Genomic DNA, 21,859 nt, shown 5'->3' with positions numbered 1-21,859 from the left:
GTTATGCTTCAGCTATACAGGACATTGGTGAGGCTGGGGGAAGTGGGAGTCGGGGGAGAATTTTGAAGGTCTTCTCCACTTAAATATTATTCTGCTTTTTTATTCTTCCTCCAGAAGTGGCAGGAAGGCACAGAGCTTGCCTCCTTGCCCTCCTTTTGGAGTCCAAGGCGCTTGGCCCATGCTGGTCAGGGCCTGCACTAGATGGCATCTGCTGGATATCCCGGGGGATGTGGGTCAGGAGGGTGGGAAGCGGGGAGAGGGGTGGGCTGGCGGAGACAAGAATATAACAGGAAGCCAGAGCAGTTGGCCTCAAACTCGTTAATTACATTCAAATGAATTGTAACGAGTATTTGTCAGTTTCCTGCCCGTTCTGGGTGGAAGCCATAAATGTCTCTTCTTCTTCCCCACCACCACCACCAATGTCCTGTATAGCTGAAGCATGACATCCTTATTTTTATATTCAATTACTCTCCTAGTGTAGGATCACATTCCATTGACCTTGGTTACTTGCTGCACCTGCATACTAACTTTTTGTGACTCATGCACCAGAATATTTAGATCCCTCTGCACCTTAAAATTCTAAAGGTGTTCTCTATTTAAATAATCCTCTCTTTTATTCTCAAAGTCGTCAATTTCACATTTTTCCACATTTTACTCCATCTCCCAGGTTTTTGCACAGTTACTCAGTGTCTATATCCATCTGCAACCTCCATATGCCCTCTTCACAGTATACTTTCTTACCTATCTTTGAATCATCTGCAAATTTAGCTACTATGCCTTCACTCCTCTTGTCTAAATCATTAATACCAATTGTAAAAAGTTGAAGTCCCAGCGCAGATCCCTGCAGCTTCCCTCTCATAAGAACATAAGAACATAAGAAATAGGAGCAGGAGTAGGCCATCTAGCCCTTCGAGCCTGCCCCGCCATTCAATAAGATCATGGCTGATCTGTCGCTGCTCAGTTCCACTTTCCTGCCCTCTCCCCATAACCCTTAATCCTCTCTCATCAAAAACCCATCAACCCGCGTCTTAAAAATATTTAACGAGGCAGCCTCCACCACTTCAACGGGCAGGGAATTCCAGAGATTCACCACCCTTTGAGTGAAGAAGTTCCTCCTCAACTCCGTTCTAAACCGCCCCCCCTTTTATCTTGAGGCTGTGCCCCCTAGTCCTACTGTCTTTTTTGAGCGGGAAGAGTCTCTCCACCTCTATCCTATCCATCCCATTCATCATCTTATACGTCTCAATGAGATCTCCCCTCATTCTTCTAAACTCTAACGAGTACAAGCCCAGTTTATTCAGCCTCTCCTCATAGCTCAACCCCCTCAACTCCGGTATCAGCCTAGTAAACCTCCTCTGCACTCCCTCCAAGGCCAAAATATCTTTGCGCAGGTGCGGCGCCCAAAACTGCACACAGTACTCCAGCTGCGGCCTCACCAATGCCCTATACAGCTGCAGCAAGACCTCCCTACTTTTATATTCAATTCCCCTCGCTATGAAGGCCAGCATCCCATTGGCCTTCCTGACCACCTGCTGCACCTGCAAGCTGGGTTTTTGCGACTCATGCACAAGGACCCCGAGGTCCCTCTGCACCGTCGCCTGCTGCAGTTTTTCGCCCCGTAAAATAGTCTCCCTTCCACCTTTTGATTTATGGCTATTACTGGAATGTTTTTCTATCCTCTTTTTCCTGAAAATAGAAACAAAATATTTGTTCATTCAATCCATCATTTCCTTGTCTGCTATTAATCCCTATTTTCACTCTCTAGAGGGCCAACACTTACTACTTTTCCTTTTTAATCTGTTTTTACATTTTTAGCTCGCTTCCCCTCATTCTAATTTTGTTCTCCTGATTAACCTTTTAGTCATTCTGACTAATCATCTGACCTCCAACTCTATGCATACAATTACATGCTTAATTGTTTTAATGTTTTAAGTTTAATGTTTTCCTTTACTTCACCACTGACGGTCCTCCCTTCTGAATTTTTCATTATGGTAGGAATATACTTATTCTGAAATAACCCCTTAAATACCTACCACTGCTCCTTTGCAGATCTATCCCTAGTCTAGTATCCCAGTTTGGTTAAGCTAGCTCAGCTTTCATGTCTATGTATATTTATTTAAGTTTAAAACACTAACCTTAGACTCATTCTTCTTCCTTTCAAACTGGAATCATGTTGTCACTTCTACCTCAGGGTGTCTTTGCTCTGAGGTCATTAATTAATTCTTTCACATTACCAAATACCAAGTCTATTATAAGATGTCCCCTGGTTGTTTGCAGAATATGTTACTCTAAGAAATTATCTTGAAAACGTTCTATGAACTTCTCATCCGGGCTATTACTGCTAAGCTGATTTTTCCAGTTTATGTATGGATTAAAATCACCCAGGATGTCGGCCGTTTCTTTATCATGAGCACCCAGTATTTCTCCTTGTATACTTTGTCCTATATTGTGATTATTTTTTGGGACCTGTAGACCATTCCTATTAGTGACTTCTTTCCCTTAGTATTCCTCATGTCCAGTCAAACCAATTGATCTCCTAAATCAACTTCACCTCTAACTATTGTGCTAATGCCATCCTTGATTAAGTGTTACCTCCCCATCTTTACCTAGCTTCCTAGTCTTCTTGTACATCATATGACCCTGAATATTCAGGACCTAGTCCTTGTTATTTTGTAGCCACATCTCCATATTAGCTATGAGATTTTTTTTTATTTCAATGTGCGCTATCAATTGATTTAGTCTGTAAATGCCGTTTGCATGCAGACGTAAAGCTTCTAGTCTTTGTTGTCTGTCTTTCGTATAGTCTTGATTATTGCCGTATTCCTTCCAGCACTCTGACAAATATTGGTTCAGGAGTGGGGATTTGAGCGGTGCTCTTTATATTTATCTGTTCAATTCAGCCACCCTAACTTCTGATTTTGATCAATTGTAACAGCCTTTCTGCTTTATTGGCTGAGGGTAACTCAGTTTAGAGCAGTGCTTAAACTTGTGGGGAAAATGTAGTTTGTAACGTATTTCTCTCTCTCTCTCTCTCTTTTTCGGATGAAGCTAGTTAAGGCATTTTGCTTTTTCTTGGCATTTGGCTGGTATATGATATGGAGATGCTTCTCGTGATGTGTTACTGCAAAATGTTTCTCAGTTCCAGACTTATTACTTTCCTAAAATTTTTGCACTGCTTATCTCCCTTCTCTCCCACAGGTGCACTGTAACATCCCTCCAGAGACGACATGTGTGCATATGCCGATTGGAAAGGCCTCAGAACTGGGGAGAGAATTGCAATGAAATGCGCTACATTATACTGATCCTGGTACCGCCAAAAATGGTAATAATATGCAACATTATGGGTGTATTTTGACTTCTTCCAGAAGAGCTGGGAATCTCTCAAAAGTTAGAACTGTTTTGCCTGTTCTTGATTTTTATAATCTCCTCCTAGTAGTTTTATCTAACCTGGACACAGCAGTTCAATGGCATACTGGGAGAATGCTGAATTGTCAAAGATGTGGAGGTTTTTTATTTTGGATGGAACATTTCAGAGTTCCTGTTGAAGTTCCTGCTCCGAGTAGGGGCTGATAACTTTTCAAAAGAAACTTGAATTCCCAGTTTCGAACAGGAAGGAATTGCATGACAAAATATCATGTTTTAAGACTTTTACTGTAGCAAGCAGACTAAAAAATTGACTAAACACTGAAACAAAGCATATGAGGAACTGTTGAGGACTCTGGGTCTGTACTCGTTGAAGTTTAGAAGAATGAGGGGGGCTCTTATTGAAACTTACAGCATACTGTGGGGCCTGGAAAGAGCGAACGTGGAGTGGAAGTTTCCATTAGTAGGAAAAACTAGAATCAGAGGGCACAACCTCAGCTTAAAGGAACGATCCTTTGAAACAGAGGTGAGGAGGAGTTTCGTCAGCCAGAGAGTGGTGAATCTGTGGAACTCTTTGCCGCAGAAGGCTGCGGAGGCCAGGTCATTGAGTGTCTTTAAGATAGCGATAGGTTCTTGATTAATAAGGGGAATCGGTGGTAATGGGGATGAGAAAAATATCAGCCATGATTGAATGGCGGAGCAGACTCGATGGACCGAGTGGCCTAATTCTGCTCCTATGTCTTGTGGGCTAAAAACAAACAATTTTGGAAATAGCAGTCAGTGCACACAGTAACTATGGCGACAGTTAACATTTAAGGTTGGTTTTTTTATCAGAACAGAAGAAAGACAAGTGTAAGAGTTTTCAAAACGGTGGAATAGGGAGAGAGGCAGGAGGACCAAAAGGGAAGGTAGTATTAGAATGGAGGGTTGGTGGGATTAACCAACAAAAGACATATGATGCAAAAATCAGAGAGAGTAGTGATCGATAGATAGTAGAGACTGGCTTCTTGCAGTCACCTGAATATAACATAAGGAATAAAGAGAGAAACAACCCAGCAAAAGAAACATACGCAGAACAAGATGTAGGCAAAGGTTTTAATTTTTTGAATTCAATATTGAGTCTAGGAAGCCATAGAGTGCCATGTGAAAGAGGATGTGCTATTCCTTGAGCTTGCATTGAGCTTTTGTTTTGGAAAACCAGCAGATAGGTCAGAGTGAGAGCAAGGCGGAGAATGAAAATGACAAGATATGGGAAGCTTTGTGGAACACTTCAGTTCCTGTCTGTAAGAATGACATGGTGTTTTTGTTTGTTTTTATTTGATTTCCGGCATCCTCACTATTTTCCTGTTGACCAAATATTACTTTGTAGGCAACTTCCCCCTGGGGCACCCCACTAGTCACCAACCGCCAATCCGAATAGCACCCATTGACCCCCACTCTCTGCCTCCTATTTGACAACCAATCCTCTATCCACGCTAACACCCTACCCCCAACTCCATGTCCTCTGACCTTCTGCAGTAACCTCTTGTGAGGTACCTTATCAAACGCCTTCTGAAAATCCAGAAAGACCACATCCACCGGCTCTCCTCTATCCACCGCCCTAGACACATCCTCATAGAACTCCAGTAAATTTGTCAGACACGACTTCCCTTTAATGAAACCGTGTTGCGTCTGCCCTATCAAGCAATTCCCTTCAAGATGCCTCGCAATTTCCTCCTTAATGACTGATTCTAACATTTTACCTACCACAGACGTTAAACTAACCGGCCTATAATTCCCCGCCTTTTGCCTGGCACCCTTCTTAAACAACGGCGTAACATTAGCCGTTTTCCAATCTTCCGGCACTTCCCCGGAATCCAGCGACGTCTGGAAAATAACCACCAAGGCATCCACTATCACCTCCGCCATTTCTTTCAGAACCCTCGGATGCATTCCATCCGGTCCTGGGGACTTGTCCACAATCAGCCCCTCCAGTCTGTCACGCACCACCTCTCTAGTAACAGTAATGTCATTAAGACCCTCCAGTCCTACCACCTTTCCATCGCTAACACCCGGCAAATTATTCACGTCCTCCTCCGTGAAGACAGAAACAAAAAAGTTATTCAAGACCTTAGCCATATCCCCATCCCCTACCACTAGCTCCCCTTTCTCATCCTCTAAGGGACCAACGTTCACCCTAGCCAGCCTCTTCCTTTTTATATATTTATAAAAACTCTTGCTATCCTTTTTTATATTAAGCGCTAGCCCAGCTTCATAGCTTCTTCTACCCTCCTTTATCAACTTTTTTGTCAATCTTTGTTGACATTTAAACCTTTCCCAATCCTCTTCTCGCCCACTGCTCTTAGCTACTCTAAATTCCTCTGCTTTTAATTTAACACTTTCCTTCACCTCCTTCGTTATCCACGGCTTATTACCTCTCTTCCTACTGTCCTTTTTAACCATCGGAATAAATTTCTGCTGAGCACCAAGAAAGATCTCCTTAAAGATCCTCCACTGCTCCTCAGCAGACCTACCTTCCAACGCGCTCCCCCAGTCCACATTCGCCAATTCTTCTCTCATCCTACCATACTCCCCTCTATTCAAACAAAGGACGCGTGTCCGGGAACCCACTTTCTCCTCCTCCATCTGCAACAGAAACTCCACCATGCAATGATCACTCTCTCCAAGAGGATCCTTCACCGCAAGGTCCCTAATTCTACCCGCCTCATTACATAGCACCAGATCCAAGATAGCTCGCTCCCTCGTCGGCTCCAACACACACTGTTCAAGGAAACTATCCCGGCAGCATTCCAAGAACTCCTCCTCGAGCCCACCTCCAACATGGGTCGACCAATCAATATGCAGATTGAAATCCCCCATAACTACTGCCGTCCCATTCCTGCACGCCGCACTTATTTGCGCGTTAACAGCCCGCCCCACCTCCAGATCATTATTCGGGGGCCTATAGATGACACCCACCAGCGTCTTCCTCCCTTTGCTGTTCCTAATCTCCACCCACAACGATTCCACTTTCTGCTCTTTGGCTCCAGCTATTTACCATTTATATAGATGATCTGGAGGAGGGAACCGAGTGTAGGGTGTCGAAATTTGCTGATGACACCAAGATTGGGGGAAAGGCAAATTGTGCGGAGGGTGTGGAGAGTCTGCAGAAGGATCTAGATAGGCTGGGCGAATGGGCCAGGAAATGGCAAATGGAATTTAATGTTGGCAAGTGTGAGGTGGTCCACCTTGGTAGGAAGAATGGTAGGAAGGACTATTACTTACGTGGCGAAAAACTGCAGCAGGCGACGGTGCAGAGGGACCTCGGGGTCCTTGTGCATGAGTCGCAAAAACCCAGCCTGCAGGTGCAGCAGGTGGTCAGGAAGGCGAATGGGATGCTGGCCTTCATAGCGAGGGGGATTGAATATAAAAGTAGGGAGGTCTTGCTGCAGCTGTATAGGGCATTGGTGAGGCCGCAGCTGGAGTACTGTGTGCAGTTTTGGGTGCCGCACCTGCGCAAGGATATTTTGGCCTTGGAGGGAGTGCAGAGGAGGTTTACTAGGCTGATACCGGAGTTGAGGGGATTGAGCTATGAGGAGAGGCTGAATAAACTAGGCTTGTACTCGTTAGAGTTTAGAAGAATGAGGGGAGATCTCATTGAGACGTATAAGATGATGAATGGGATGGATAGGATAGAGGTGGAGAGACTCTTCCCGCTCAAAAAAGACAGTAGGACTAGGGGGCACAGCCTCAAGATAAAGGGGAGGCGGTTTAGAACGGAGTTGAGGAGGAACTTCTTCACTCAAAGGGTGGTGAATCTCTGGAATTCTCTGCCCGTTGAAGTGGTGGAGGCTGCCTCGCTAAATATTTTTAAGAAGCGGGTTGATGGGTTTTTGATAAGAGAGGGGATTAAGGGTTATGGGGAGAGGGCGGGAAAGTGGAACTGAGCCACGACAGATCAGCCATGATCTTATTGAATGGCGGGGCAGGCTCGAAGGGCCAGATGGCCTACTCCTGCTCCTATTTCTTATGTTCTTATGTTCTTCTGCTCTAAATTACTGAAACATATGCTGGTTAATGCTTTAACATGATCAAAAAATCTCCTTCCATTTTTATACTTTAATCCGTCCTTTAGCAGACACGCTATACTCCAGAATGCAGTCCAAAGTGATTCTTAATGCCTGAGAGCTTGTTTTCCCCTTTCTTTCCAGCCACATTGGGCAGGTGGTGGTGTTGTAGAATTGTTGCGGTAATACTCTGGACACCTGGGTTCAAATCCTACTATGTCAGGTTGTGGAATTTGAAATCAATAAAAATCTGGAATCAAAAGTCTAATGATGACTATGAAACCATTTGATTGTAGGTGGGTTCTAACAACAAAGAAAATTACAGCCCAGATACAGGACCTTTGGCCCTCTAAGCCTGTACTGACCATGCTGCCTGTCTGAACTAAAACACCCTACCCTTCTGGGGCCATATCCCTCCATTCCCAACCTATTCATGTATTTGTCAAGATGCCCCTTAAAAGTCACTATTACATCTGCTTCCATTTCCTCCCCTGGCAGCAAGTTCCAGGCATCCACCACCCTCCGTGTTTAAAAAAAAATTAAAACCTGCCTCGTACATCTCCTTTAAACCTTGTTCCTTGCACCTTAAACCTATGCCCCCTAGTAATTGTCTCTTCCACCTTGTCCATGTTCGTCTTAATCTTGTAGACTTTTATCAGGTTGTCCCTAGTTCACTAATGTCCTTTTGGGAAGAAAATCTGCCATCCTTGTCTGTTCTGGCCTACATGTGACTCTTAACTGCCCTAGCCGCTCAGTTCGAGGGCAATTAAGCAGGAACAAATAGTTGCTGACCAACCCAGCAATGCCCACATGCTATGCTAAAAGTGTTACCGTGGAGATTCCTCTCTAACCAATGTTAGGCAAATTGTTTCATCTCATTTAGATCCTCATGGATTTTATCTCTACATTTGATCTCGAGCTCTCACCCAGCTCTTGTGTGGTAGACCACTTTCTCTCTTTGCATCCTTCCAGACTGACACTATTTAGAGGTTCAGGGATATTTCAAGGAAATGCCCTGTAAGCTGATCCGAGGGACATTTCCTCCCCTCAAAATCATCTCTATGGCAATGTGAATCACACAGGCCTTATATCCAGATTGTGATGCTAATTGCTTTCATTAAACCTCCCAATGTTATTTTATTTTGAAACTTAACAGACAGTTTAAAATTTAACTATTTTTATTTTAGAAAAAAACTGATATTCCTAGCTCCTTCCTTAGACTTTGGAGTCATGAGACCAGATTCTTCCTACTGAGGCAGATATTTTGAATTGGGAATTTTTCTGAATGGCCAAACCTGCCTTGTGAAGAAAAGACCCTCTAAGTAAGTTCTCTGGGGAGATGTGCAGGATGAATCTGGGCCTACTGACTCTGGAAGCAGAGCATAGGTATCCTTGAGGGTGACTGAGTGCCAATGGGGGCTAATTAGAAGGAAACCTAGCTATGTTTTAGCTCCTCACCCCCAACAACCATTTATGACCCTTTATCCCCGCCATGCCAATTCATGCTTCCCCCAACCCACCCACCCACCCACTCATGGTCCTTTATATCCCTACCATGTCAAATGATGCTAACTTTCCTTGTATCTAAACTCGGGAGCCATGTGCAAATGAAAAGAAAAAATGTCTTAAAAATCTTGAATACAGTTCTCACCATATTGAATTAAGTAAAAGCTCTCATCATGAATAACTATTTTGAGATTTAGTGAAGCAGTTGAGGCTACCTCATTGAATATTCTTAAGGCAAGGGTAGATACATTTTTGAACAGTAAAGGAATTAAGGGTTGTGGTGAATGGGCGGGTGAGTGGAGTTGAGTCCATGAAAAGATCAGTCATAATCTTATTGAATCGTGGAGTAGGCTCGAGGGGCCAGATGGCCTACTCCTGCTCCTAAGCCTTATGTTCCTATTAAAACTTTTGGAACAGATGTTGTAACAGTTGTCCTGTCAATCAGAGCCATGTAGCAGACTTGATGACACCACCCCCCGCTGCACCCCCGGATGACATGCTGCAAAGTTTTTCTCTCACCTTTTTGAAAGGCTGCTGACTTAAATTAACTTTCGATTAGGATTGTTAAACAGGCATTATCCTGCCTTCAAGATTACGAACACCTACTCCATAACTTTATTTTGATGGGTTTAGGCCTTTGCAAGTGCTAAAATACAGGGATGGGATTTTCTGGCTGAGCTTGCCCCAAGATCGGAAAATCCCACGTGAGGTCAGTGGACCTTTACGTGTTCCGTGTGCCACGATTCCCGTGGCGGGCACGATGGGAAAATTCTGCCTATGGTCTGCTTGAGCTCAGCGTTGAATTCACATGGCCCTGGTGTGATGTGACTGCCGCCTTGCTAATAAATTAACCTGGGTTCTCTTTAATTCTTCATACCCAAGCCATCCAGGCTTGTTGACATTTGAATTTGTATGACACCCTTCATTCCCCCATTTTACCCTAAATTAAAGGCACATCAAACATGTCATCAGTAACAATAAAACATTGTTATTCAGAGAAGTGAAGGATGTTCCCCCATTAGTGTACAAATGTCAAAAATATAACACCGATTACTAACCTCTTGTTCCCCTCCTTTGTGTGAGATAAACTTGCTTTGTTGATGCCTGCTGCCATTGATTATTCAGCAAAAGTTGCTGCATTTCAAAAGTAGTTGGAAAACAGTTCTGGATAAAGAAAATCTTGCAGTGTGTGATCTCAGGACGTTCCAAGACATTTCAAAGACAATGAAATGTTGCCATTGTTGTAACGTTGGAAACATGGCAACCAGCAAATTCCTACAAACAGCAATGTGATAATGACTATATGGATACCTTTTTTTCATGTGTGTACGTATACAAACCTTACCCAATCCCCATAACTCCACATATTTTCCCCCACTAATTCCTCTAGTGTGTACACCATGGAACACTGGGGACAATTTAACACGGCCAATCAACCTAACCAGCATACCTTTTGCCTGGAAGACAGAGTGTCGCAAGCTGGGATAGTCCTGAGGTAGATAATGCTGAAGTAGAACGCTGTAAGCATTCTCTAAAGACATGGATTGGAGAGCGAGCAGGAAGTGTCTCCTGTGATCAAGATTCCAGTGTGGAATATGGCACTGGGCATATGCATCACCCCTGACCTTTGTCCTCTTAAACCATGTATAAATTGAGGGTGCTGCTGGCACCCATTGTGTTGGTCTTGCACCGCTCCTGACCTGCATCAGAAACAATCCTGTTAAACTCACTTCATAGAATCCGTACAGCGCAGAAGGCGGCCATTTGGCCCATTGAGTCTGCACCGATCACAATCCCACCCAGCCCTATCCTCATAACCCCGTGCATTTACTGTAGCTGGCCCCCCTGACACTAAGGGGCAATTCAGCATGGCCAATCCATCTAACCCGCACATCTTTGGACTGTGGGAGGAAACCGGAGCACACGAAGGAAACCCATGCAGACATGGGGAGATCATGCACACTCTGGACAGATAGTGACCCGAGCCAGGAATCGAACCTGGGTCCCTGGCACTGAGGCATCAGTGCTAAACACTGTGCCACCGTGCCACTCACTTCAGGCTCGACTTGTGAAGATTGTTTTATTTCTTTTATTAAATTGGAGCATTCCAGCAACTCGCCTTAGATTCTGATGAGCCTTATTTTTCTGGTGTTCCTCCTGGCTGGGAGACGTGAATGAGATGGGGCGGAGCTGACCATGAACGTGAGGATTACGATGCTGCCATAGCCTGTGGAAATAGCCCCAACTTCCTGGCTTCCCAATTACCAACCCTTGCATCGATTGCTGAAAAATATCCAGTTTTTTTCCAAATTAACTCCTTGCATCATTTAAAAAAAAACTCTAATGCCATTTAAAATACAACATACACAAGAATCGTTGTATTAACTATTCAGAATAAAAGTTGGTGAGGCAGAATCATTTGAATAGAGTATTTATTCAAATGAAGTACGACTGACTGTTCCAATGCAGATTGATTATATTAAATAGGATATTTCGTACAACAGAAGCATTAGGCCCAAGAGGCCTGTTCTCCGTAAGAACTGCCTTCTACATTTTCTCACATTACCCTAATAATGTGCAATCAGTATTTGCATCTCTTTGGATTAAAATAGTGTGATTCTGAGCAATGATTTATTGCTGCAATCACAGAACAATCCATCTCTGCAAGCACAGAATTTTGCTGCGCAGGAGGAGGCCATTGGGCCCGTAATGCCCATGCTAGCTCTTTAAAGCAATTAACCCCACATCACTGCTCTTTCCCCATAGCTGGACAATTCTGTTCCCTAGAGCAGCCAGAACATCAATCCATATCATCACTGGACTGGTGATGTAAAAGCCCAAAATGACTGTCAAACCAGGTAGCGATTGCTTCACTTGTCCTTCAGCCCCTTGAGCTTGTTCTGTTTGATCATGGCTGATCAGTGTTGGCAGCCCTGCTCACTACATTAGTTTAAATATCATGGGGGTCATTTTATCCTGACTTGCTGGTTAAGAAACTGGTGTATTCAATTAGATGTGGAGATGCCAGCATTTGGACTGGGGTAAACACAGTAAGTCTCAATGCCAGGTTGAAGTCCAACAGGTTTATTTGGTGGCAAACCAAGTAAGCCTGTTGGACTTTAACCTGGTGTTGTGAGACTTCTTACTGTTCAATTAGGCCAGCAATTCATCGTCCTACTTTTGATTTTGCTTTCCATTGACTTCAATAACTAGCATGACTGCATGGAACATTTTCTAGAGCAAGAAGTCACTTATTAGCCTCCTTTTAAAAGTCCTTTTCCAGCTAAGGCTCATTACACTTCATTAACTCACCCGCTACCCTTGAATATTTCGGGGCTTTCCTGGCCAGCCTCTATCTTCCACCCTTAATAAGATTGCACTTGAACAAAGCTGTGTTGCCTGTATTGTAATAGGAACCTAGGGTGGGATATTATGGCCTCGCTTGTCCTGCAAGCAGAACACCCCGCCCGAGGTCAGTGGAGCTTTCCATTGTCCGTCCCTCGTAGGCCCTGATTCCCTGTGGCAGGTTGGGGGCAGTAAAATTCCGGCCCTAATCCCATTCACCCATCACCCGGTGTTCGCTAATTTACATTGGTTCCCACTCTGGCAATGCCACAGTTTTTAAAAATCTCATCCTTTTTTTCTGAATCACTTCCAGACCTTGCTCTCCCGTTTCTTTTTATCCTAGACATGCTGAGCTGCACTCCTCCTCTCTCTCATCTCCCCTCCAGCATCAGTGGCTATGCTTTCATAGAACGTAGAACACTACAGCACAAACAGGCCCTTCAGCCCACAAGTTGCGCCAATCATATCCCTACCTACCAGGCCTATCTATAACCCTCAATCCCATTTACTCAGCTGCCTGAAACTCTGGAATTCACACTGGAGGGGGCGCAGAGGAGATTCACCTGGATGCTGCCTGGGATGGAACATTAACTTGGAAGGAAAGGGTGGATAGGCTTGGGTTTTTGTTGGAGCAGAGAAGACTTGACTGGTGACCTGATCGATGTGCTCAAGATGATGAGGAACGTGGAAAGACTGGATAGGGAACAGCCATTTCCCCTTGGTTGAAGGGGACACAACTTAAAAATGAGGGGTGGGAGTTTGAGGGGAAAACGTTTTTACCCAGTGGGTGGTAACAGTCTGAAATGCGCTGTCCGGGAGGGTACTGGAGACGGGACGTCTCTCGTCCTTCTAGAAGTACCTGGATGAGTATTTGGCGGGCCATAACATTCAAGGCAATGGGCCAGGTGCTGGCGAGTGGGATTAGGTGGGCAGGTTGGGGGGGGGCCTTTGATGCCAAAGGAGTTCTTCTACATTGTAGTATTCTGTAAATTTCCTTTCAAAATCTCTGCACCTCCATTCCCCCCTTTTTTTTTTTAAGACGCTACATTAAAACCTGTCCCTTGGGTGAGATTTCTGGCTGCCTGCCCTGATGATAACTCAGTTGCGGTGGCTCGGTGTCAGATTTTGTTGAGGCTTTTTTTGTGAAATGCGCTCGGGACGTTTTGCAACGTTGAAGGCCCTGGATTATTAATGGAGTGAGCGGATTTATTTTAGTTGCAGAGTTTTTGATGAGGGCGGCAGAGCTAAGACAAACGATGTGGAATTTGTGCACGGAGTTGCTTGGGCCACAGTCGGGAGCGAGCGGCATTTCTTGCAGTTCTTGGCACCCCTGTTGTAGGAAGGATATCGCTGCCGTGAAAAGGGGCTGGGGACGTTTTACCAGAATTGTCAAGATGTGAGGCGATAATTGCAGAACAGCGAATGTTAGGAGTAGCTGTAATAGGAGGCTTTCAAAATTTAATAGTTGAACGATGCTGGATTGCTTCCACTGCAGCAAGAGAGCACAGGCTGAGGAGAAAAGCCTGGCGCGATAGCACAGTGGTTAGCACTGCTGCTTCGCAGCTCCAGGGTCCTGGGTTCAATTCCTGGTTCGGGTCACTGTCTGTGTAGAGTTTGCGCATTCTCCTCGTATCTGTGTGGGTTTCCTCCCACAGTCCAAAGATGAGTGGGGTTAGGTTGATTGTCCATGCTAAAGAAATTGCCCCTTTAGTGTCCAGGGATGTGTAGGTTAGAGGGATTAATGGGCATAATATGTAGGGATATGGGGGTAGGGCCTGGGTGGGATTGTGTGTGGTGCAGACTTGATGGGCCGAAGGGCCTCTTTCTGCACTGTAGGGTTCTATGAAAAGGGGGGGAAGCTGGCATGGGAACACTTCCTCACATATTGAGGCAGAGACTCCAACAGCCTTTCAAAGTGGACTGAATATGTATATTTTAAAAAGAACCGCTTGTTTGGCCACCCCGTCCACCACCTTAAACATTCACTCCCTCCACCATCGACGCACGGTGGCAGCAGTGAGCACCACCTACAAGATGCACTCCAGCAAAGGTTCCTTTGGCTGCACCTTTCAAAGCCTAAGACCTCTACTGTCTAGAAGGACATGGATAGGAGTGGGGACACCACTACTGCGAGTTCCCCTCCAAGTCTCTCCGTCACGATGTTGACTTGTGCATGAATGACAACAAGTATTGAACTGGGTGCCGAGAGTTTTTAAAAAGACATCTCTGGACCTGTGATTCCCAACGCTGTCTACCCTTAAAGTTTGCAGAACTTGTGCCTAGCTCTGTTGCAGTCTAACTGGTCGATTAATCACCGATCAGTTAGCAAGTCCATTGCTGTTTTCTCAGGTGAGTGTCAGGCAGGTGGAAGGCGAACGGGGCCACCTTTGATCCAGCAATTTATTTAAAAGACTCCAGGGAAATGAGATTTAAGTAGATGCCTTTAGTCAAACACGAGGACGCAATGGGTTGAGTGGCGACCTCTGGTGTAATTCCCCTCATTTCCACTGTTGTCGGGGTTGAGTTTGATTCTATTCGATGTGCCGCTGTGGATCTCTAGCACAGTGCTGCCCCCTACAGGACCATCATCGTCTGTGGCCAAACTTCGGAACTCTTGCTTCTGCAACTAGCAATTGCTGCTCGACTAATTGTAAATTTGGAAGCTTGAGATAGATAAAATTTAAGGGATGTGGAATAAAGACTTATACAGAGTTAGGTCACAGATCAGTCAGATTGAATGGCCCCTGGTGGGATAAATGATCCACTCCTGTCCCTGTGTGCAGTAAGAAGTCTCTCAACACCAGGCTAAAGTCCAGTAGGTTTATTTTGGAATCATGAGCTTTTGGAACGCCGCTCTGTCGTCAGGTGACAATGGTTAGCAATGCTGCCTCATAGCGTCAGGGTCCCAGGTTCAGTTTCGGGTCACTGTGTGGAGTTTGCACGTTCTGCCTGGGTTTCCTCCGGGTGCTCCTGTTTTCTCCCACACACCAGATTGTGTAGGTTAGGGGCCTGGATATTCTCTCTTCCACTTTCTTCCGTTGGGAAAAAGATACAAAAGTCTGAGGTCACGTACCAGCTGACTGAAGAACAGCTTCTTCCCTGTTGCCGTCAGACTTTTGAATGGACTTGCATCAAGTTGATCTTTCTCTACACCCTAGCTATGACTAGCATTACATTTTGCACTCTTGTTTCCTTCTCTATGAATGGTATGCTTTGTCTGTATAGAGCGTAAGAAACAATACTTTTCATGTTAATACATGTGACAATAAATCAAATCAAAAATGGACTGGTGTCAGGGGGATTAGCTAGGGTAAACGAGTGCGTTTTGGAGGTGGGGCCTGGGTGGGATTGTGGTCGGTGCAGACTCAGTGGGCCAAATGGCCTCCTGTGCTGTAGGGGTTCTCTCATTCTGTGAAGGTTCAGGCTCACCTGATGAAGGAACTGCACTATAAAAGCTCACGATTTCAAATAAACCTGTTGGACTTTAACCTGCTGTTGTGAGACTTCTTACTGTGCCCACCTCAGTCCAATGCTGGCATCTCCACATCTTGTGCAGGAAGCTATTTAGGTCTTTTTTTTTTCCTCAATGTTTACAGATTCTGCCTGGTTTTAATTCCTTTTCTTTGCGCTCTTGTTTCTCCCACCCTGCAGAAAAGTACCAAAACGGCACTAGAAGTCGGAAGAACCTTCGCCACAATGTTTGCCGACATGAACTTCCGACAGAAACTCTTGGAAGCCAAAACGAAGGAGGAATTCAAGGAGACCCTGATTCAGTGCGGGCACCTCCTGACCGTGATCCACAGGGAACCTGCTGGCAAAGACCACACCAAGGAACAGGATGTTAAAACCCCACAGGTACCCACACCTTCCTCATTCCCTAAACTCGGAGCATTTCTAAACCTCTCCCAACCGCTGGATGTGCCAATGTTTCCAGGAATGAAAATTTAATCCCCTCTTGGGCAACCCAGCAGACAGATCATTGGAGTTCTTTCTTCTCACAATAGAAATCTGTTGTATTTTTCAGCCAGAACAGTTGAAATGTGGCAGGTGGGGGAACTGGGTGTTTTCTTTCTTTTTTATTCATGTGGGCATCACTGGCTGGACCCAGCATTTATCACCCAACCATTTCAGAGGGCATTTGAGAGTCAACCACATTGTTGTGGCTCTTGAGTCACATGTAGGCCAGTTCAGGTAAGGACGGCAGATTTCCTTCCCTAAAGTTCATTAGTGAACCAGGTTTCTTCAACACTCGACAATGGTTTCATGGTCATCAGTAGTTTCTTAATTCCAGATTTTTTTTCACTGAATTAAGATTTCACCATCTGTCGTAATGGGATTCGAACCCGGTGACCCAGAGCATTATCCTGGGTCTCTGGATTCTATTCTAGTTCCGATCCACTACATCATCACCTCCACTAGTTGCATTTAAGAAATCATAGAATCCCTGCGGTGCAGGAGGAAGCCATTTGGCCCATCGGGCCTGCACTGACAACAATCTCACCCAGGCCCTATCCCTGTAACTCCATGCATTAACCCACTGGTTCCCCTGACATAAGGGGCATCTTGTGGGAGAAAACCAGAACACCCAGAGAAAACCCACGCAGACATGGGAAGAATGTACAAACTCCACACAGTGACCCGAAGCCAGCATTGAACCCTGAAGCTGTGAGGCAGCAGGGCCAACCACTGTGTCCCCCGTCATGAGATTATACCTCCAGCAGTTGTCCACTCAAAGTTGGAACCTTTACCTGGGGACCAGCATCGGGATTGCCCTGGCATGGCCTTAATCTCCGTTTTTCTTCCCACTCCCTTGGTACATCTGGGGGTGATTTTATTTTTGAATGAGCCACCTGGGTGCAAAGCAGTATTGCAGAAATTGGTTAGAAAGGAATCCAGGCTGGCAGCTGTGATACCCGGTCAGCCAAGGGTGCCTGCTTTGTACCCAGGTGGCTAATTGAAATCTTATCCTGCTGGTTTTTGCCAGGATATATTTTCATGAGTAGAAGTTCATGCCACGTAGCCACTTGTTTAGATTTCAGCCTGGGCACTGAGAGTCTAGACCTGGGTAGCGGGTCACTGCACTTTTAATAAGAGACTCTCTCCCCCCTCAGGTTATATAGTTGAATGCATTGTCTAGTTTGGATACAATGGGTGTTGAGCTGGAACGGCCCATGTTTGATTTGTGGCTATTACAAAGATGGAAAGGAGACTGCGGTTTGTCTTGTTCTCTCGTTGGGCTGAGAAACTGGTTTCTTCTCTCTGCCCATACTTTCCAGAAAGCCTTTTGTGTAGTGATTTTTGATTTAATTTATTATTGTCACATGTATTAACATACAGTGAAAAGTATTGTTTCTTGTGCGCTATACTTTACCTTAGGAAGGCATATGGTGTCTTAGGAAGGCATACGGTTTATTGGTAGGGGGATTGAATTTAGGAGTCGCAGTGTCATGTTGCAACTGTACACAACTCTGGTGCGGCCGCACTTGGAGTATTGTGTACAGTTCTGGTCCCCACATTATAGGAAGGATGTGGAGGCTTTGGAGAGGGTGCAGAGGAGGTTTACCAGGATGTTGCCTGGTATGGAGGGGAGGTCCTATGAGGAGAGACTGAGGGATTTGAGGTTGTTTTCATTAGAAAGAAGGCGGCTGCGAGGGGACCTTATTGAAGCATATAAGATGATTAGAGGTTTAGATAGGGTGGACAGTGATAGCCTTTTTCCTCGGATGGAGAAAGCTAGCACGAGGGGGCATAGCTTTAAATTAAGGGGTGGTAGTTATAGGACGGATGTCAGGGGTAGGTTCTTTACCCAGAGGGTGGTGAGGGATTGGAATGCCCTGCCTGCTGCAGTTGTGGATGCGCCTAGTTTGGGGGCATTTAAGAGATCCATGGATAGGTTTATGGATGGTAAGGGTTTGGTTTAGGTTAGAGGGTCGTTGTTTTTTAACTGGTCGGTGTGACATCGTGGGCCGAAGGGTCTGTTCTGCGCTGTAATGTTCTATACAGACAAAGCATACTGTTCACAGAGAAGGAAAAGAAAGAGTGTAAAATGTAGTGTTGCAGTCATAGGGTGCAGAGAAGGAACAACTTAACGCGAGGTAGGTCCACTCAAAAGTCTGACAGCAGCAGGGAAGAAGCTGTTTTTGAGTCGGTTGTTACATGACCCCAGACTTTCATGTCTTTTTCCTAATGGAAGAAGGTGGAAGAGAAAATGTCTGGGGTGCATGGGGTCCTTAGTTATGCTGGCTGCTTTTGCTGAGGCAGCAGGAAGTGTAGACAGTCAATGGATAGGAGGGTGGTTTGCGTGATGGCTTGGGCTACATTCACAACTTTTTGCAGTTCCTCGCAGTGATTGGTTACAGAGAAGCTTGGCTTTGCAGTTGAGAATTTTCCTCTCCGGCACTGTCATCTTCTGGATGGTTGAACATATTATACATTTTTTATTCGTCATGAGACATGGGCGCTGCTGGCTGGCCAGCATTTATTGCCCATCTCTAGTTGCCCTTGTTCAGAGGGCAGTTGAGAGTCAACCACACACATAAAGACAGTGAATTTCCTTCCCTAAAGGATATTAGTGAACCAGATAGGTGGTTCTGACAATTGACAATGGTTTCATAATCATCAGTAGATTCTTAATTCCAGAGTTTTTATTGAATTCAGATTTCACTATCTGCTGTGGTGAGATTTGAACCCGGGTCCTCAGAACATCAGTTGAGTTTTGGATAATACCACTCAGCCATTGCCTAGTACCTGGGCCATTATACAAAGTAAAGTGGTGGGCCACAGATGAGTTTATGTTCTGTGGGCTCATTAGCAAGAGTTCTCCGTTAGTGGGAAGAGCAACGGCATCCAGTTGGAGCATCCAACTCCCAGCTGGATCTAAAGGGGCTTCAGGTTCCTCCGCACAAGTGCCCAAATCAGTTCTGACCTTGAGTCTCTGTCTGTGTCGAGACTGCACGTTCTCTCCATGTCTGCGTGGGTTTCCTCCAGTGCTTTGTTTTCCTCCCACAGCCAAAGATGTGATTGGCCATGCTAAGTTGCCCCTTAGTGTCAGGGGGATTAGCAGGGTAAATGTGTTGGGTTATGGGAATAAGGCCTAGGTGGGATTGTGGTCAGTACAGACTTGATGGGCTGAATGGCCGCCTCCTGCACTGTACTGATTGAGATGTCAGTTCATGGACTGAATTGCTTTCTGATTTGCTAATTTAGTACAGAATCTACAAGGCTAATTTAATATCGGAAAACACTGCCTCACTGAAGGAGTAGGAATTTAAGTTGCACTGTGAAAGGAGCTGTGCTAATAGAATGGTGAGATGCAGACATAATAGTGGAATATAGTTTAACGGAAGTTAGACAAAGGCCTTGCTATACGCTGGCCCGGGGGTGGTTAAAATAATACATCCAGTCTCATTTCATGGACTGGGTACAAAACGGAGTAAGATCTGTCACCGGTTTGCAGAGTGCGGTGTGTGAGGAACGATCAAAGGAGCTGGAGATGCAGGAATTCAGGAAAGAGCAGAGTGGAATGCATTGATTAATAAATGATGTTGATTGGGAAAGCTGAAAGAGGCAGAAATGGAAGGTAAATAGTGAAGAGGGAATGTAGGACAAGTATTGGAGATTATCCTGAACACTGTCGTTTATCAAGGAAGGTAATGGGGCTGAGTGAAATGGTATTATTAAATGTGTGGTCACTGCTCTGCATGAAAACCAAAATCTTCATCTTGACATTTTGCCAATTACTTTCAATTTGTGTCCTCTGATAAATGACCTGTCTGCCAGTGGAAAAAGTATTTCTTCATTTACTGCAGAAAAATCATACAAATTATAATAGCTCCTCATCGTAATCTTCTCTGCCCCTCCAGTGTAACCCAATCCCAGCTTCAATAATCTCTTTATACACTAAAAGTTCCTCAATCCTGAGATCTCATGGTTCTCCTCTGCACCGTGTCAAAAGCCTTAACTTTGGACTACGTTCATTCGTGGGATGTGGATTGGCTGCTAAGTCCAGTGTTTATTGGCCATTCCATTTGAGAAGGTTTGTTTGTTTATTTATTGCTCGCAAGTAGGCTTATAATAACACTGCAATAAAGTTAGTATGAAAATCCCCTAGTCGCCACATTCTGGCACCTGTTCGGTTACACTGTGGGAGAATTTAGCATGGCCAATGTACCTAACCAGCATATCTTTCAAACCGTGGGAGGAAACCGGAGCACCTGAAGGAAACCCATGCAAACTTGGGTGACCGCGCAAACTCCGCACAGATAGTGATCCAAGCCAGGAATCGAACCCTGGTCCCTGGTGCTGTGAGGCAGCAGTACTAACCACAAAGGTCAATAGTAACCCCACAGGATGTGGATTTGATGATGGGAATGCACGGAATGACAAGTGATCATGCAGTGTGGAAGTTCAGAAGGATCTTGGGGTCCGAGTTCATAGGATGCTCTAAGCAGCTGCACAGGTTGAAGTTGTGGTTAAGAAGGCGTATGGTGTACTTGCCTTTATCAATCGAGGAATTGAGTTTAGGAGTCGAGAGATAATGTTGCAGCTATATAGGACCCTGGTCAGACCCCACTTGGAGTACTGTGCTCAATTCTGGTCTTCCATTACAGGAAGGTTGTGGAAGCCATAGAAAGGGTACAAGGATGTTGCCTGGATTGGGTAGCAGGCCTTTTGAGGATAGGTTGAGGGAGCTCGGCCTTTTCTCCTTGGAGAGACGAAGGATGAGGGGTGACCTGATAGAGGTGTATAAGATGTTGAGAGGCACTGATCGAGTGGATAGTCAGAGGTTTTTTTCCCAGGGCTGAAATGGTTGCCACAAGAGGACACAGGTTTAAGGTGCTGGGGAGGAGGTACAGAGGAGATGTCAGGGGTTAAGTTTTTCACTGAGTGGTGAGTGCGTGGAACAGGCTGCCGGCAACAGTGGTGGAGGTGGATTCGATCGGGTCTTTTAAGAGACTTTTAGATAAGAACATGGAACTTAGGAAGATAGAGGGTTATAGGTAAGCCTAGTAATCTCTAAGGTAGGACATGTTCGGCACAACTTTGTAGGCCTGTATTGGGCTGTAGTTTTTTCTATGTTTCTATGTTCTATGATAGTTGGGCTTTCCTTTGCTGGAATAATGGTGCCCGGGATTGAGAAAAATATGCCAGCTGATGCCCAACCAGCTATTTTCTCATGGTGTATCAAAGCTGCCTTACTTCTACTCAGGACTGCTGGCCCAAAGGGTTCTTGTTACTTGGTTTTTAGTCCTTCATACGGCACCGTGGCACAATGGTTAGACTGCTACCTCACAGCTCCAGGGACCTGGGTTTGATTCCTGGTTTGGGTCACTGTCTGTAAGAAGTCTGCACGTTCTCCCTGTGTCTGAGTGGGTTTCCTCCGGATGCTCCGGTTCCTCCCCACAGTCCGAAAGACATGTTGGTCATGTGGATTGGCCATGCTAAATTTCTCCCTCAGTGTACCCGAACAGGCACCAGAGTGTGATGACTAGGGGATTTTCACAGTAACTTCATTGCAGTGTTAATGTAAGCCTTACTTATGACTAATAAGTAAACTTTAACAGTGTTGGCATTAGGATGTGCTTGGTGCTGACTTCACT

At 45.2% G+C, this 21,859-nt stretch overlaps 1 protein-coding gene across 1 annotated transcript in view; it reads left to right on the top strand.

Annotated features, from left to right (window-relative positions):
• The window catches only part of slc4a11 (solute carrier family 4 member 11), a 179,953-nt gene that overhangs the window by 76,365 nt on the left and 81,729 nt on the right, over positions 1–21,859 (top strand). Inside the window, exons 7-8 of the mRNA XM_080194085.1 lie at positions 3,199–3,322; positions 15,912–16,115. Of these exons, the coding sequence (XP_080050211.1) occupies positions 3,199–3,322; positions 15,912–16,115 (328 nt within the window). The remainder of the gene's footprint in view (positions 1–3,198; positions 3,323–15,911; positions 16,116–21,859) is intronic.

The sequence above is a fragment of the Carcharhinus amblyrhynchos genome, chromosome 1 (assembly GCF_965287045.1).
Source record: "Carcharhinus amblyrhynchos chromosome 1, sCarAmb.v2.hapA, whole genome shotgun sequence".
Lineage (NCBI taxonomy): Eukaryota > Metazoa > Chordata > Chondrichthyes > Carcharhiniformes > Carcharhinidae > Carcharhinus > Carcharhinus amblyrhynchos.
Note: the sequence above shows the minus strand (reverse complement) of the source record. Positions and strands in the feature narration are given on the sequence as shown.